The following is an 18,756-nucleotide window of genomic DNA, read 5'->3' on the forward strand; positions in this document are numbered from 1 at the left end:
TGCCGTTACAGTTTCGTATTGGCTACTTTTATATCGCATCGGCAATACGCATGTGCACAAACATTCCCGTGAATGAATAATTCCCATAACAAATTCGTTTCAGTGCAGTATCCAGTCATTTGGAAACGCTTCTCTAATACAGTATCCAGCAAAATGGTGGCTACTGAATACTGCACTGAAACGAAATGGGAACGCAGCCATAACGCATTATTCTAGTTGAGACGATTGGATTGGCTGACATAAGTTACACTCACGCAAGTTACGCTGTATGTGAAAGTAGCCTGAATGTTTGCAGTTTATTATAGACTATTCTTTACTCTGCAAAACTTCTAGAAATTATGTAAGGTGCGGTCCACTTGCTTCTCTTCTTTGGCGCTTTTAAATGCTTCCTTAATTCTTGATTGATCAATCGGAAAAAAGACTATTACTAATTAACCAATCAAAAAATGTTTTGAAGCATTTGTAGTGCACTGGCCTGCAGAAATGCTTTTATTCATTCAAGAGGGATGCGTTTCAGAACACAATCGAACTGTGTTCCGAAACGCATCCATCTTAAATGTGTAAAGGTACCTCTTTCTGTCGGCCAGTGTACATACGTACAAATATGTGCGAAGAGTGTTCTTTCTTCCTCCTCCTAAAACCAAAATCAACTTTTAATTAAATCTCGTTTTGCGTGCAAACTTCAAAACCTATATGGAACCGCGCTTCGCGTAGCAAGTTATAAACCCATGAGCGATTCCACACGAGTTTACTACTTTTTGTACATAATAGGAGCAGAGAAGGCATTTATTTTCAGTGAAAACGGGTCAAATTAAATGAGCCTAATTTCATTAAAATCGAAGGTGAGATAACGATTCTAAATAAATACTGATCAAAGTACGTATATACATAGCGCTGCGTTAAGTCGATGTGACAGATTTCCTAACCTCAATAGTCATCAACTTTAAGGGCTATGATTACCGTACACAAAATAACATAAAGTGCATACGCATAGCACAAGACTTCTAGACCAATGATCATCCGACAAAGAGATGCCATATTGATTTGCATAAGATGTTCATTGACCCAGTGGTCTTAGACGAGCAGCACAGACTTATATAACGCATAACACATAATGCATGAGAAAATGAACCAATTAAAGTCCTTTATTTCCTTTCTCTCCATAAAATAAAAGACTGATTAGTTTATTTTCTTATGCCTCATGTTTTATGCGTTACACAAGAGTCTGTGTTCCCCGCTTTAGGATATATTCACATAACTTGCAGTCGCATAATCGTACGCATAAAGAAAATTATCCAATTGCATTTCTCCTATAAGGACGCACGTAAAATGTGATTGGATAATTTTCTTTATGCATACGTTATGTGGCTATGCAAATTGTATAAATATAAGTAGGGAGCACAGACTCTTGCATAATGCATAACACATAATGCATAAGAAAAGCATATACCAATTCAAGTCCTCCGTTTCCTTTCTTTCCATGAAATAAAGAACTCGGATTGGTTCAATTTCTTATGCCTCATATGTTATATGACTATGCAGTTGTGGAATAGCCCTAACTTCGGATCTACTATTGATTTTTAAGCCTTAAGCCATGAGGAATGGACGAATCGCAATCAACTGTTCTCTTGGCATTCAATTATAGTTGATCAATTTTTTACGACTTAAAGCTTAAAACATTTATTGTAGATCCAGGCAAAATCATAAAACATTTTGGATTTTATTTATGTTTTATGTTTTTCATGCTAATTTCAATGAGTATGTAAAACTTACTTTCAAAACTCACTTGCTTGGTATAATTTGTTTTACTAACATTGCAAAATGAACATTTATAAAGATGTATTAAATAGTAATACATAATCCGTGAAATATTCGAAATTGAAGAAGAAATTCTTCCAGAAATGTTAGATAAATTATAAATTATAGAGAAACGCAAAAGTATTGCTGTGATTTACGTGGACATTTGATAGCGAGAAGTACAGTATATTACACAGAAGTACAGTAGTATTATTGTATAGATTGTGATATGTAATATTTTTGTTTATACACATTTTGATCAAAATAAATGAAATCTAATAATTGATTTACTACAAAAGTAATTTTATTGTATTTTTCTTGAAAAAAGAAACTGATATTTTTTACTCATAAGAATCATCATTCGATTTAGGTGTTTATATAATTCAACTTTTTCAAGCCAACATAATGTGTTTTATTATTTTTTTCAAAGTACTTTCAACTATAGCATAAAAAATTTTTTTCATTCATTCATATAAAAATTATAAATTTTTAACTGATATCGCACTTTTTCCAAATTCTCATTTATATTTAAATTTGTAAAGAATAAGTAAAATGTAATCCGACTTCTCTCTATTATGGTAAAAACTCGTTAAAGCTTTCACAAGTATACAAGAATTTTCACATATAATCTGGATTAATAAAAAAATTCATTGTAGTCTTTAAAGCCTCATTTTGTGGACCAAAATTAAAAATTTCACGTTGTCGATGAAGAGTTAAATTACATCATAATTGTCTTGAAAGCGACATAAACCAATGTGGAACATAGAAATTTCCATTATGGAGCAAAGGACCAAATATGTCATTATATTTCAAAGCAGCAATTTGACTTTTTTTTAGTCACACGAAATGTACAATAACTTTTGCTAAAATTAATAAGGAGATTTTTCATTAGGGAATTATCTAATATATAAATACACTAAAATATAAATACCGTTAAATAGCACTTACATATTCTTTTATATTAATACTTTATTATTAAAAAAATAGTTATTATTATACTACATATTTTTGTTATTTCCAAAATAAAGTATGTCAACTTTATACTTTTCTTACCAACAATTTTTTACTTTTCCATCAAATTTTTATGAATCAAGGCACATATATGGGATGAGAATTGGAATCAAATCTAGGACATAATGACTACACGTCGATTATTCTTATACCTGTTGTACCTGATTAATATTTTTTATAGACTTACTCAAGCTAAAGGAATATTAAGATGACTAGTAAATACCATCATAAACAACGTTTAACACCAAAACATCGAGATTCCCTACGTTTAATATTCTCAGTTTTTACTGCAAACGATGTAAGGAATTTGAGTGTAACGAAAATCATAACATCATTATCTTTTAACATTCTTGGACATCCATTAAAGGGTGGATTATACGATCCATCTTTAGGTAAAATATTTTAATTTGCTATGCATATACATATATTGATGGTGTGTGCGCGCGCGCGCGCGCGCGCGTGCAGGTATTTTTATTATTAATTAAAATGTGACAAAATAATTATTATTTTTTAAATATTTTATACAAGTTTTAATTTACTATATTCAATTTATTATAGGCACAACGAAAAACAGTTCGGAGCTATGCAGCACATGTGGACATAATAGTTCCAAGTGTCCAGGTCATTTTGGTCATATAGAATTACCAGTACCTGTCGTCAATCCATTATTCCACAAAGCATTGTCAATGTTGCTTAAATTGTCATGTTTAAGCTGCTTCACATTACAAATACCATCATATATCAAGTTATTGCTGTCCGCAAAATTAAAACTACTGTACCAAGGACAACTCAGCGATCTTGATGGTTTGGATCATGAAGTAACATCTATATTATCGAATATTGAACAAGAAGAAGAACAAACAGAGTATATTCGTAATGTAATTGACACTTATATGCAGAATTTCTTCAATAGAAATAGATACAACCAAATCATGCCTCAGAATCCTGAGAATCAAGCTAATATAAAGAGTGTCATTATGCAATGGCATGCATATATTGAAAATATACTTAAACAATATGTGAGAACCAATAAAGCTGGGATATGCATGAATTGTCACGATAGTCTTCCAAAAATGTCAACGTTGCAAAACAAGATAATGATAAGCAACAAGGAAATTGTGAAGAATTCTAAAGAAATGCTCTCGTGCGAAGTAGCGCACAAATTGGAAATGATTATGATTATGCCAGATCAATCCAAGGAATACCTACGACAACTATGGCATAACGAAAGAGATTTTCTCAAAATTATTGTACCTTGCTTAGAATTGGTAGATATCGAATATCCTACTGATATATTCTTTTTCGAGGTAATACCTGTATTACCACCAATCGTGCGACCAGTAAATTTTCTTAATGGTCAAATGATCGAACATCCTCAAACTCATATCTATAAGAGCATTATACAGGATTGTTTAGTCTTAAGAAATGTTATACAAACTATTCAAGATGGAGGTATTGATCACCTACCTCAGGAAGGTCGACTTGTCTTTGAACAAATAAAAGGAATTACAGCAGTTGAAAAGTTGCACAATGCTTGGCAAGCGTTACAAAGCAATGTGAATCACTTAATGGATCGCGATATGAACAAATCGTCTGAGTCCATCAATGGTCAAGGCTTGAAACAAATTCTTGAAAAAAAAGAAGGTATTATTAGAATGCATATGATGGGTAAAAGAGTGAATTTTGCCGCTCGTACAGTTATTACTCCAGATCCTAATTTAAATATCGATGAAATTGGCATTCCTGAGGCTTTTGCCCGCAAATTAACATATCCTACATCTGTAACACCATGGAATGTTATTGAATTGAGACGATTAGTCTTAAACGGTCCCGATGTTCATCCTGGCGCAGTTATGGTGGAAAATGAAGATGGATCGATACTAGCTATTAGTAGTAACGATTGTACGCAGAGGGAAGCTATCGCGAAACGTCTCTTAACAACGAGCGACAGGACCAACGAGTTTATTGGTGTGAAAATAGTACATCGACATCTTCAAAATGGCGATGTATTGCTAATAAATAGACAACCGACATTACATAAACCGAGTATAATGGCTCACAAAGCGCGTGTTCTCAAGGGAGAAAAAACTTTACATCTTCATTATGCGAATTGTAAGGCATACAACGCGGACTTCGATGGAGATGAGCTTAACGCTCATTTCCCACAAAATGAATTGGCTAGAAGTGAAAGTTATAACATAGCTAATGTATCCAACCAATACCTCGTGCCAAAAGATGGGACTCCATTGAGTGGCCTCATACAGGATTACATGGTGTCTGGAGTACGATTAACAACTAGAGGTAGATTTTTTTCAAAGGCACATTACACGCAATTAGTTTATACAGCATTGCCAGTGATGCAAAAGGACATAATTCTTTTATCGCCAACTATTATTAAACCGAAAATGTTGTGGTCGGGTAAACAAATACTTTCAACAGTCATCATTAATATTATTCCCTCGCATAAAACACGAATCAATTTGGTCTCTAACACGAAAATTCGTGCGAAAGAATGGCAAGCAGAGATACCACGACGTTGGAAATGTGGAACAGAATTTAAAAATTCGATGACCATGTCGGAAGCAGAAGTTATAATTCGACACGGAGAATTATTGTGTGGGGTACTTGATAAAATGCATTACGGTGCGACTCCTTATGGTCTTATTCATTGTATTTACGAATTATACGGGGCAATATGCGCGAATGAAATGTTAAGCGCATTTGGTAGACTATTCCAAATGTTTCTACAGTGCGATGGTTTTACTCTTGGTGTTGAGGACATTCTAATCACTCCTGAAATCAATGAAAAACGTAAAGAAATAATTTCCAATTGTAGAAAAATTGGGGAAACTGTACAAAAATCTGTAGTAAAAGCATCTAATGATACACCTATGAACGAAATTCTAACTAAAATGGAAGAATCTTACTGGAATAATACAAAATTTCGCGCGCAAGTTGATCACAAATATAAGAGCACTTTAGACGTTTATACCAATGACATTAACAATGTTTGTTTGCTGACGGGACTTTTCAAAAAGTTCCCAAATAATAATTTACAGCTCATGGTGCAATCTGGTGCAAAGGGATCTACGGTTAATACTATGCAAATATCATGTTTGCTCGGTCAAAGCGAATTGGAAGGTAAAAGGCCACCGTTGATGATCAGCGGAAAAAGTTTATCAAGTTTCCCAGCCTACGATCCAACACCTAGAGCAGGTGGTTTTATCGACGGCAGATTTATGACCGGCATCAAACCCCAAGAATGTTTTTTCCATTGCATGGCGGGACGCGAAGGTCTTATCGATACTGCCGTAAAAACTAGTAGGTCTGGTTATTTACAGAGATGTTTAGTTAAACATCTAGAAGGTTTGATTGTTAGTTACGATGCGACGGTTAGAGACTATGACGGTAGCTTAATTCAGTTTTATTATGGAGAGGACGGTCTCGATGTACCGGGTTCACGTTTTCTAACAAAGAATCAAATCGCATTTTTAGTTGATAATAAAGAGTCCATTATGGATGCAAAGTTATTAGAATGTCTGAAAAGAAATGACAAAGAGATTGCGAAGACGATAAAAAAGATCAAAAAATGGGAAAGCAAGAATGGTTCCTCGTTGCAAAAGAGGAGAATTAATGAGTTTAGTAAATTCTCTATGGAGATTTCCAATCAGAATGATGTGAAACAAAAAATCATTGATAGTCATAGTGGGAGGAGCAAAGCCGCATTATCGCTTATGAGAAAGTGGATAAGGGCAGAAAAGGAACTGAAAGAGTCATATCATGCACAATGTACTAGATGTCCCGATCCAATAATGTCAAAATACAGGCAAGATGTTGAATTTGGAGTATTATCTGAACGGATAGAAGGCTTAATGGACGAATACCTCTCTCGTCCGACAAAAATTAAAAAGTCTGTTTTAAGAGATTTATTGTCCATCAAAGTTATGAAAACAATTTGTCCGCCTGGTGAACCAGTTGGTTTATTAGCAGCACAATCTATAGGTGAACCATCTACTCAAATGACTTTGAATACCTTCCATTTTGCAGGACGTGGAGAGATGAACGTGACCTTAGGTATTCCAAGATTACGTGAAATCTTGATGATAGCGTCGAAAAACATAAAAACTCCAAGTATGGAAATACCACTCCAAGATAACTTGGAAAATCTTGAAAAACAAGCGAAGAAGCTGAGATTAAGATTAACAAAATGCGTTCTACGCGATGTATTAAAAGACATAATAATAAGCAGACGAATGGAAGGAAGCCCACACCGAAGATTGGTGCACACTTTAAGAATCAAATATCTTCCTCATAAATACTATAAAGAAGAGTTTACCGTTCATCCGCGGGATGTGATTAAATGCACCGAGGAACAATTTTTCAAGAATATATTCAAGGAAATTAAAAAATTTGCCACTATTTCTAAAGTTTTATTAAAGTTACATTTCGAAGGAGAAAAAAGACGAATAAACGACGAGGACGCAGTAATAGATGAAATTGATCCTGACGAAGTTGTACCGAAGAATCCTGGAAGCAGAACACGGATGGATTTAGGAGAGATGCATGAGTCATCCGATGAGGAGGAAGCCGCGGAAGACGCCGATGCTACAATGACTAAATCATTATTGCGTCATCGAGAGAATCAAGAATATGAAGATCCCGAAGAAGAAGAAGAAGAAATTGAAGATATTGTATTAAATGATAAGGAAGAAGAGCCAGACGATAATAATAATGCAAATAGAATTCTCGAGGATAAGGAGGATGATGATGATGACGATACTAATGAGAAATCGAATCATAGAAGGAAGAATAACAATAGCAAATCTACCAGCGGGAAGGATCGTGTCTTGGATATGTATGAAAATGCTATGGATTATGATTATGACGAGAATAAATTATCATGGTGCAAATTTACCTTTTGGGTAAGTGTTTAAGTTTAAAATTTCTAATTACAATTTTTCTATTATTTTATAAAGAAATATTATTTAGCTTAGCGTTCAAATGATTTTAGCCATCACTCACGATATTAAAATATATTGTTAAAAAATAATGTATATTTTATCGCGAAACAAAAGTGAGCGAGAAAAAGGCCCCCTCTGTCTTTTAGCATCCTTATTACAAAAACTTTTTATTTATTCTTTATCTACCTAATATAATTATAATTTCTTTTTATTTGCTTAATTCAATTACAATTTAAAGTTAGGAAACTTTGCCTGATATTACATATAATTTCCAGTTTTCTTCACATAATTTTTCGGAATTTCTATATAAATTTCTCAACTTTTCATTTCTGTATACACAACTTTTATAATTTTTTTTTATAAATTTCTTATTGTTAAATTTTTTAAATACAAATTGGAACACTTCAGAAAAGCTGAAAGCTATATTTTGGTTAGAATTCTAATATAAAATAACGGACATCTTGTTTAGAATTCTTCACGCAATATGTGAACTTTGAAATATTCAAAGATTTCTCATTCTATAATTTAAAAAAAAACTTAGAAAATCTAAGGCTGGTATTGATAGTCGATTCTTAGATTCTTACATTTAAAATCTACACAATTGCTCGATCTACAATTGCATAAACATAAACATAAGTGATTGTGAAATGTTGTAAAGCGCAATTTTATTCGATTGTAAAAAGCGTGTTGTAAACGATGATTTGTGCGCTGTTATGTGTTGTTAAATTTTAAACAGGCATATAATAATTTGTAAATTTGATTTCATAATATAATAGCAGTATATATAACAACGAAAATACTTTCTGTCTATCTATCATGATGAACAATCAGCACTGCTTATCGAAACTGCATGGAATCTAATTGGTTATCATAATCTTATAGTTATGACATCTTTACTCGATTGTAGATTAATATGTTGTACAACATTATACAATATTTATGCGCTTGGTCTACAATGGGCAGTAGTAATAGTGGACCAATCAGTCGAATGTGAGAATAATCGACTGTGAGTGACTGTGAGTGATCATTTTCTTACTCGTTACAGTTTACAGTCTCATCGTTTCCACTATTGTCATTGTAGACCACGCTTACTATGTAGTCTGTAATCTACGTAGCAATGGATTAAGGAGTAGAGATAGAAATCAACTGATCATAGTCGAATGTGAGAAGACTAATCAACTATGATTGATCGAGTTCTATGCCTACTCCTTAATCCATTAGTTACAGCTCAGTGTAGGTCACGCATAACTATTATTACTACTACTACTACTTTCATAAGCTTACGTCTACGTTTAAGCAATTGTAGACTGTTGTAGACCCCGGGTATCGGGCTTGACACATGTCTCACTGTCTCACTTTTTCAGTTACCGCTTAAAACAATCAGATTGGATTTGCCAACAATAATTAAGAATGCTGCGAATAAAACTGTCTTATGGGAAACAAAATGTATTAAGAAAGCTTTTACATTTCAAAACAGTAAAGGCGAAACGATTCTCAAAACAGATGGTTTAAATATAGTGGTAAATGTATATTATAAGCAATTTAAGTATAAATAAAATATATTTTTCTACTTTTTCTATTCTTTTCATTGCAGGAAATGTTTAAGTATGATAAAATACTTGATTTAAACAGATTATATTCTAACGACATTTATAATATTTCTCAAACATATGGAATTGAAGCCGCAAATCGAGTTATTGTAAGAGAAATTAAAGATGTCTTCAAGATGTATGGCATCACCGTTGACGTAAGACATCTGTCTTTAATCGCAGATTATATGACTTTCGATGGTACGTTCAAACCACTCAGTCGAAAAGGAATGGAAAATTCTGCTTCACCATTACAGCAAATAAGTTTCGAAAGTTCGCTAGGCTTTTTGAAAACGGCGACATTGCAAGGTGAGTTATATTTAGAAAAAATTATTACAGATTAAAATTATTGCTAAATTAGCAAAAAATTATTGCTAAATTTTAAAAATATGAAATATTCAAACATTGCATTCAATATATATATAAACTTGATACGTATGAGTTTGAAACGTATTTGTTTTCAATATAGAATAAAATTATTTAATATCATACCCTTCAAAAATGGCACAATTCATAAGATGTAACTTTCGAATTATTATGAATGAGTTAGGTAAAGATTACTCTCAATCGTCAAAAGTAAAATAAATTCAATTTAAGTTCATCTACTAAATAGTATACTTGTCCATAAGACTAAGTCCACAATCTTGCTTTAAGAGGTCGTAAGCCGTGTAAGTTGTAAGTGACGAGATATATTGGCCACAGAACTTATATTTATAAGCTGTAAGACTTGGGTTTTGCTCATAGATTATTCTATTATTACACGTCTAAGTGTTGTGTAAAATTTAAGTACAATTCTTTTATTGATTTAAAATTTTAATTTTTTTATCTGTCTTGATGCTTATGTTGCTTTAATATTAAAACATTTTAATATTTATTTACAATGAAGAAATAATGTTAAAAATTAAATCAAATTTTATACATATACTAATGTAAAGTAATAATAAATATTCGTGCAAAGCTTATTTGTTTTCACTTACATATTTAAAAGTTATTAATCTAAACTCTTGCTGTAATGGTCATTTTGCTATATAAAACCATTATAAGCTAAATTATAAGCTAAATTATTTGCTTTATAAATTATTTTTTTTAAACTCAGATATTTTACTTATTTTACATGTTTCATATTTTGTGTTAAAATGCATCAGAATTATATATAGGATATCTCTTAAACTATTAATATTTTGATTAATTTACTTTAATATTTTTATATGCTTATAACAATAATATATGATGAGAAAATGTTATTGGTTAAAGAAAAATTAGACGAAAAAAATTATTTTGATTAAAGATATAAATGACATTACTACTTTTCTCTTCCAATTATTAAATTGATTAAATTATATACATGCACACATATATATTTATTTGTGTGTACATTACTTATTTATTTTTTATCATTTATAGGAAAAAAGGATGATATATTATCACCTTCGAGTAGATTGATGTTAGGACAACCGTGCAAATCTGGAACTGGGGCATTTTCTATTTTACAATCATTGTACAACATGTAAAAATAATAAAATTCGATGTTCACACGTTGTGATTCATAATTATATCTTATATATTTGTAAGTTCATAATACATTTTAGCAACAAAATCCATAGAAATTTGTTCATTATTGAAAAATAATGCTGCTTCAATCTTTTTCAATTAAAATGCGTGTACAATACGTAAACAATGCAAATTATTTTTTCTATTTAAATAGCCATTCTATATTATTTATGTAAAATAGTAATTATAGCTAATCCAGTATATCATTTTTACAGTTTTTAAGAATACAATATATTTTAACATTCGTGACGATTTATTTATTTATTTGTGTTTTTGGATCGTATTTTTTAATTTATCGTAATTTGCACCGGAAAAAGTCTCCAACTGAAAGCATTAATAATTTTATTTGATTAGTTATGAAATATAAATAATTAAATTACTTCTTTATTTCTTCTTATAATATTAAAGCGAGAATTTTTAATATTTAGATAAATATTTTATTCGAATTTAATACATACCACTTTGCCTTCTTTTATAAAAACGAACGTAGGCATACTAGATATCTCATATTCAACAGCAATATCTTCACATTCGTCCACATCAACTTTAAGGAAAACAACATCCAGCATTTCCTATATAAACAAATCATTCATGTTTTAAATTTCAATAAATCCAACTGAAACTTGATTAAATAAAAAATTAATGTGATGCACATAAAACCTTTGACAATTCTTCAATCAATGGCCCAATCATCTTACATGGTCCACACCACACAGCAAAGAAATCAATAACTACCAAATTATTGCCTGCGTCTTTAAGTTTAATCTTCAAGTCATCCTATTAAAAAAAATCATATCAGTCCCTTTTTGAAATATATTTATTAATTGATGTGAATAGAAAGTACATAAATTGAGAGAAATGCATTGTTTAAAGTATCATATGACAGAGTTAAACGAGATGAAAAGACGCGAGAGAAAAAATATTATAACTAAAATTGCTATTCAATGATAACAATACACATATTTATTAAGTGAACGTAAATAGTCATACAAATAAAAATTGTAATACAAATGTTTATTCGTCTAATAGGAAGATACACAGATAGCTCTATACACACACACGCGCGCGCGCGAGCACAGGATGTTCGGAAATTCAACCGACACCCCTTTTGTGGACAGGTAGAGTGGACTAAACTGACTGAGTCGAAAAATCCTCTATCATTTTGCAATTTTCGCAATAGTTAACAAGATATTAATTATTAAAAATTGCCGAATATTGGTCTTGAATAAATTTTTTCTCAAATCAGTATCAATTTTACTAGTAGAGGATTTTCGGATCAGTTTAGCCCGTTCTACCTACGAGTGTTGTCAGTTGAATTTCCTAACACCCTGTATATCTACATATTAATGAACTTTCATTAGAGTAAATATCCATGGAAAAGAAGTCAGAAATATATCTTTTCAGAAATATTTCTTTTATCGTCGTAAAAAAGTGATAAATTTAACATTATATCCATGTTAAGCTTGCATTGACTTGGGCGATGGCAATTTGAAATGCAAACTTAGGTAAAATTGTTTTCTTTACAAATTTTATATTTTTGTTATAATTTTTTAATGAAGTATTTGAAGACTATGTACATTTATATGTATAACATTTTTTTCTTCTTTTAGCTCATAAACGTATTAATTTATAATATTTTGGCACATATCGACACGATTAAATATCTCGTAAACTACCCATTTTTTTTATAATCGTACCTTAATACTTTTATCTACAAACGTAGAGTACAATTAAAAATCTTTATTAAACATTGTCTTTCAACATTAATGACCTTATTATAAAAGTGTATTCTATTATAATATTTACTGCCAATATTGAAAATATATAATTCATATTACAGATTTTCAGTATTAGCAGCGAGTATTGAAATACAGCCTAAAATACACAAGACTAAAATACAAGACTATTTCTATTAATGTAAAATATTTCTAGCCAACTACGTATATATAAAAATAATGCTATTTATTGAATAATTATAAAGATAATAAGGAATTGAAGGTAACAACTGGTGAATTCATATTGTTATCATTACAGATAGAAAAAGTAACGACCCACACAGCACAGAAGATTGAAGCAATATTGTAGCTTGCAATGTAACATTGCAGAGATATTACAGAAATATAAATATAATTAACAATATGCCTGCAAAATGTCAGTAATATGCTTGTAATATTCCACAAACATTGCAAAACTGTAATTCTTCAATTGTTACAATAATAATAATATAAAAATATAAGTTTTTACAATATTTATGTAGTATAATCTTTTAATTTAACAGTCGTTTTTATGATATAATAATTAATATAATCTATTTTATATTTAAATAAAAAATTTATTGATCTGTCGGCTAATCTAATTTCATTAGCTAAGTTTTATATTTATTTTAAATATGAAATCAAAATTGTATAATATTGAGTTTGGATACAATCAATGCATCATTATCGGATAAGATGATAAGCAATTAAGCTGAAAACGATTTATCGAAATATTAATTATGTGATCGATAATGTATTTATGCCTGTGATGTGAACGCAAGAATAAACCAGCGCCTAAACTTTATTGATAAATTTCATACTGTCATTTTTTAATCGATTTCAATTGACTCGGAGTAGTTTCGAATTAAAAAGAATCACTGCGATTAACTTAATCCATGATCCGATTAACTTACCAAGCGACTGTATTATTATATTAATGTGGATAATATTTATAGTTTGTTCGGGACATACACATGCATGCTCTATCTTCACGAATAAATTTAAATCCTTCGGAATTAATACTATATTTATTGAAATATTTTATAGTTTTATCAGAAAAAATTGCTTTTGGAAAGCACATATCACTAGAAATGCGATTTGTAGAAAAATTAAAGTTAGTGAAATGTATGTATAGAGAAATAGTTTTCATTTTAGAGTCTTCGTAAAAAATTTATCCAAATACATTATATTGCAATGTTGCTGGAACATTTTATTGCAATACAACAAAAAACGGACATCTTAACATTGTTGGAATTTTGCAACAATGATTCAGCAACGTTTCGCAACTATCATGCAATATTGCAATGTTTCCGCAACATGTCTCTTTCTGTGCTGTATGGGGACCGAAAACAATAAGGTGCCTTTCATTTAACGACACAAGTCGACATAATCGTTTATTGTGTCTTTCTTTTCGTGAGTGATAAAGGCAGAACGATATTTGTGTCGACTTTATATCATTAGATGGAAAGCATTCACAGTAACGATAACAAAAAAAAAGAGGTAATATTTTACAAGTAATATTTTACTTTCCAACTTTGCTCATCGGTAAATGTGCTTAATTATTCAGGAAAAAGTAGATATGTGACGCAATCATATTACACACATACACACATGCACACATTATTTTACCTACTTCAATTCGATGATGATTCAAGTCTCTGCGATTAATGATGACGCAATTAAAATCGTTCACGATTGACGTAATATTGAACGAATCATCCATCTCCACTTACAAGCGTTAAACATTCACGCTTGTTAACGCTCGTATGTATCATTTCATCTTTGTTTAACATTTGATGATAACAAGAACGAAATTATATCCGCGAGCGTTGCAAATATAATTAAAAATGTGAAATACATTTTAATTAAAGTCGTTTCGCTTGAATTCGCGCTTTCGTATTATAGTTTTAATAAAAAAGAAAAAAAACCATCTCGCGTAATAACGCAATGCGGGATCGATTGTTTTCAAGGTCGAGAACTGAAACCGAAGTATAGATTTCGCGAACAAGTATAATACGACAAGTGTAATGTGTTTCATGAATATTTATATAGTATACCTGCAGTCTGCAAGTGCAGATTGTAATCATGTAGTTTTGACGAAATAATCTAATCTTTTTGCTTTGCGATAAGGAAACGATGTTACACGCATGTCGTTCCTTTTCCGTCGCTGTTCGATTTTTAATTATTAACTTAATTTATAAATCTGAATTTTGATTTATTTTAGAAATAAAAGTCGATGTAATCGTACAATATTACTTTGTCGGAGAATTGCAACATATAACGTAATTATTTCTTTAAATTATACTTTTTTGCTTTTCTCCCAGCTTCTGGCAACATTGCAATTATAGGACGGAACACGGAACGCCGCCGCAATCGTTTGCTATGCGCGCGCGCGCGCGTGGTGTGTGTATGTGTGTGGTGTGTGTGTGTGTGTGTGTGTGTGTGTGTGCGTGTGTGCGTGTGTGTCGAAGCGTACGCCAAGGTTATCTTATCTCACACATCTGTATAAGCCACATTGATTGAGGATATACATCCTATTCCTCACGGACACGGGTGATTAAATTCTTAATGTAGTAATATCAATATAATACTTACAGAATTCTGAATAAGAGTAACCTCTCCTTCGTGACCCATTATTGTTAAATTAAAGTTAATGGTGAATTTCCTTTTGAAAGAGCAAGAGCGTTACCGAACGTTACCAAGCGTTACTGGTTACCACTAACGATCATTAAGGAATAACGATTGCTGCTGAGCTGACGCTGACCATTGCTGACGTCTACGTTAAAGGTGCATTCTCATGTGGCCAGCGGCGAAGGAAAGCTGGGGCTGAGGCGTTTTACTCCACACTTCACTCCGTGACAGTTTAAGCAGCATTCAAATACTGTCCGTTGTTCTATAGTACGTAAGACTCTGCGCATAATAGAAAAAATAAGAAATTAGGAATAAAGAATAAACCATTTCAACCTCTCAGAAATCGTACATTCCGATGTATCCGATTTCTGATAGGTTAAAATCGGAATTTATTCTTTATTCGTTCTATTTTGCGCGCAGGGTTTAACGCATACTACAGTATTTCTCTAGCTTTTCGTATACGTTTCTTTTCAAGAAGAGAGGCATCTAATCTAAGATTCGTCTGTTGTAATAGGTCTTGTTCGACTTGATTATACTTTTTACACTCAGCATCTTCACTCTCTCTCTTTTCAGCGTCAAATATATATCATCTCATTTTAAGTGTAAAAAAAGTGTAAAAAAAGCAAGTCGAACAGACCAATTGTCTTAATGAGTTACAGAATAGGGGCACAGGGCTCCTGTTCTATTGAATTATAACAATTGTACAATTGGAAAAACATGCACTGCCGTGCTAATGCATTAGTTGAAAGAGTGTGGAAACGAGACGAGAAACATGGACGAGATAGCATGATGTACAATAATTTGATGGGTATACCTTTCTCTTTTCAACTATCTGCGCATGCGCATAACGTAACGTTACATTCATACTCAAAAGTTAAATTCATTTTCTTTTTTTTTTTTAGCCTTATATCTAGCTGACATTACTCTTATATCAATATATTACAATTATTATCTCCATCTGATGTATATCTAAGTAATTTATTTTATTCATACAACACTTTTGTTTTAAATCACTCACATATCTATTCCTACTTACCGGTACTTAAAAACTTAACTTTCGAACTTGACTATACGACAAAGAGAGGTATACTCGCAATTTGCTCTTTCGTCAAGGGAACTTGACAGAAATATAACAGTAAAGGGTAAAACAGCAGTTTTTTTAGAATATAATTCTCTGCTTTAAAAACATATTCTCTACTTCAAAAACATCAAAATTATATAAGGAAATAATTCGTGTTTTTAAAGTACAGATTTTGTAAAGCAGAGAACATGATTGTGAATTATGATATTAAAAATAATTACTCTTTTATATTAATTGAAATTTAGATCTAACATTTTTTTAAGTAGAGAATTTGTTTTTAATATACAGAGATAATATCCTAAAGAACCGCTATTTAACCCTTTACTGTTATTTTTCTGTTGTTTACTTCTTTTATACAATATATAGTCAGGTTCGGAATGCAAGTTTGCTCACCGAGCATCACCAGTGCGATTGGTTCTTATTCATCGATCGACAAGTAAGAACCAATCACTCGGTGAGTAGGCTGCATTTCGAAATCCATTTAAAAAAAGTGTTGCAATCTTTTAGGCGAAATCCATTTAAAAAAAAATGTTGCAACCTTTTAGGCCTTAACTATACATAACAGAGAACAACAGAAAAATAACAGTACAGGATTAAATAGCAATTCTTTAGAATATTGGGTCATCTAAAAAGTATCCGCGGTTTTTTGTTACTAGATGTGTGTTGATCATATATCTAGTGACAAAGTACCGCGGATACTTTTTAGATGACCCAATATTTTCTACTTTAAAAACAAATTCTCTATTTAAAAAATGTTAGATTTAAATTTCAATTCACATAAAAAGGTACTTGTTTTTAATATCAATTTAATTCAATCACTCGTTCACAATCATATTCTCTGCTTTACAAACACAAATTATTTCCTTATATAATTTTGACGTTATTAAAATAGAGACCTTTTATACCCTTTTCTATTATGTTTACAACAGTGGCGTAACAGAGAGTACAGTCACAGTGCATGCACATGTGATCAAAATGTACTGTCTTGTTAGTACGACAGATTTCCTAACCTAAATTGTCGTCGTTTTAACGCTTAATATCTCGATTCATGGAACCGTAGCTTTTTTTGCCAGATTCTTTCATTTCGAACAAAAACGCGTTGAATAAGCCTAATTTCATCAAAATTGGAGGTGCAGTCCGTATTCTAAATAGTTGTCATATTTATGTTTTTACAAATTATAAACCTAGATTAATTTCAAACATTATTTTAGACAGTTTAAATAAATAAACATTAAGCACTGCCTTTGCATGTTATTTATAGTTGTTAAGAACTACTGGCAGTTCTTCAGACGATAATTCCTCGCATCTATAATTTTGCATTGCCTGTACAGTTGCAGGTTTTTCAGAGGGATATATTCTATTAATTTCTGAAATCAGCTCTGATGTTGGTTTTAATATCGTATGATTAGCAAATGTGTCCTGTGGAAGCATTTGATTATCTAGTAGTTTATTTATGACTGTATCACTCGTATCAATAGAATGAGCTGGACCATAATCTGGCCTCTTTGGTTTTTCCTCTGTAATGCAAATATAATAATAAGAGAAAATTATTAAACTCTAAAAGAAATAAAAAAAAGTTTTATACATATATAATTATAAACTTTACGTTTTAATATATCACATGCCACATAATCAGCAGCTCTAAATAGCTCTGCTTTTACAAGAAGTTCTTGTAATAATTTTAATGTTGGTCTCTTTTTCTCCATAGTACTCCACTCATCCAAAAATATTTGAGCTGCGTTGCGTTTATCGCTATTTGCCATTTGTTCAATGATGCTAATCATGGAATGATTACAATGATATATTATAATGTAACAGTTAAAATAATTGTTATTTTTAATAATAATCTTAAGAAAAATATGCATTTAATTTCTAAAAATCTTTTCATAATACTAATAAAAAAGCACATTGAAATATCCTTCGATTTCGATGGGCTTTTAATATAGGTACCCAATTTACTACTGTACAGTAATAGACTGTACTGTACTGGATAGTTTGATAAAAAATTATCTAAACTTGGTATCTATTGAAATATCTTATAAGTTACCTGATATGATCACTACTAAATTTGGGAACATTTCCTTTTTTAGCCACAATAGACATTAATTTCTTCCACGAATCAGAAATGCTTAATATACTTGCTAAAGTATATAACTCAGCGGGCCTCAATTTTCGTATTTCCATATCCAAATGTGCTTTATAAGACATTTTCAGCGATAATATATAAACAATATTATAAAACAAATTTTCATCGAAATTATAGAGGTTATTTTCGGATATTTACTGCAAATGGTCGCGTTCAGTAGACGAATAGACTCAATCACATGCGACGCGACAAACCTCTTCTAGTGGCGTAAAAAATATTTTTTATATAACTACGC

At 31.3% G+C, this 18,756-nt stretch overlaps 2 protein-coding genes across 6 annotated transcripts; one reads left to right on the top strand and one right to left on the bottom strand.

Moving 5' to 3' along the window:
* Window positions 1-551: 551 nt before the first annotated feature.
* RpI1 (RNA polymerase I subunit RpI1) lies at window positions 552-10,893 on the top strand. 2 transcript variants are annotated; one of them, XM_011058136.2, is made up of 6 exons: window positions 552-842; window positions 2,990-3,200; window positions 3,367-7,730; window positions 9,134-9,289; window positions 9,364-9,667; window positions 10,763-10,893. In XM_011058136.2, exons 2-6 carry the CDS (start codon window positions 3,017-3,019, stop codon window positions 10,867-10,869), a joined length of 5,115 nt encoding a protein of 1,704 aa, XP_011056438.2. In that variant the 5' UTR covers window positions 552-842; window positions 2,990-3,016; the 3' UTR covers window positions 10,870-10,893. The 2 variants fall into 2 exon arrangements, with proteins under 2 accessions (XP_011056438.2, XP_087272381.1); XM_087416255.1 differs by lacking the exon at window positions 552-842 and adding an exon at window positions 1,542-1,758.
* A 2-nt stretch (window positions 10,894-10,895) lies between these two features.
* LOC105147252 (thioredoxin-2) lies at window positions 10,896-18,726 on the bottom strand. 4 transcript variants are annotated; one of them, XR_015548321.1, is made up of 6 exons: window positions 18,423-18,726; window positions 17,982-18,151; window positions 15,952-17,892; window positions 15,259-15,573; window positions 11,368-11,481; window positions 11,152-11,233 (listed from the first exon to the last, which is right to left on the bottom strand). XR_015548321.1 is itself a non-coding variant. In XM_011058137.2 (4 exons), exons 1-4 carry the CDS (start codon window positions 15,295-15,297, stop codon window positions 11,171-11,173), a joined length of 333 nt encoding a protein of 110 aa, XP_011056439.1. In that variant the 5' UTR covers window positions 15,298-15,474; the 3' UTR covers window positions 10,896-11,170. The 4 variants fall into 4 exon arrangements, 3 of the variants coding, with proteins under 3 accessions (XP_011056439.1, XP_087272387.1, XP_087272386.1); XM_011058137.2 differs by lacking the exons at window positions 15,952-17,892; window positions 17,982-18,151; window positions 18,423-18,726 and adding an exon at window positions 11,570-11,686 and having other exon boundaries at window positions 10,896-11,233; window positions 15,259-15,474; XM_087416261.1 differs by lacking the exons at window positions 15,259-15,573; window positions 15,952-17,892; window positions 17,982-18,151; window positions 18,423-18,726 and adding exons at window positions 11,570-11,686; window positions 14,721-14,765 and having other exon boundaries at window positions 10,896-11,233.
* Window positions 18,727-18,756: the final 30 nt, after the last annotated feature.

This window comes from Acromyrmex echinatior, chromosome 19 (genome assembly GCF_024713525.1).
Source record: "Acromyrmex echinatior isolate Ae372 chromosome 19, ASM2471352v2, whole genome shotgun sequence".
NCBI classification, from domain to species: Eukaryota; Metazoa; Arthropoda; class Insecta; order Hymenoptera; family Formicidae; genus Acromyrmex; species Acromyrmex echinatior.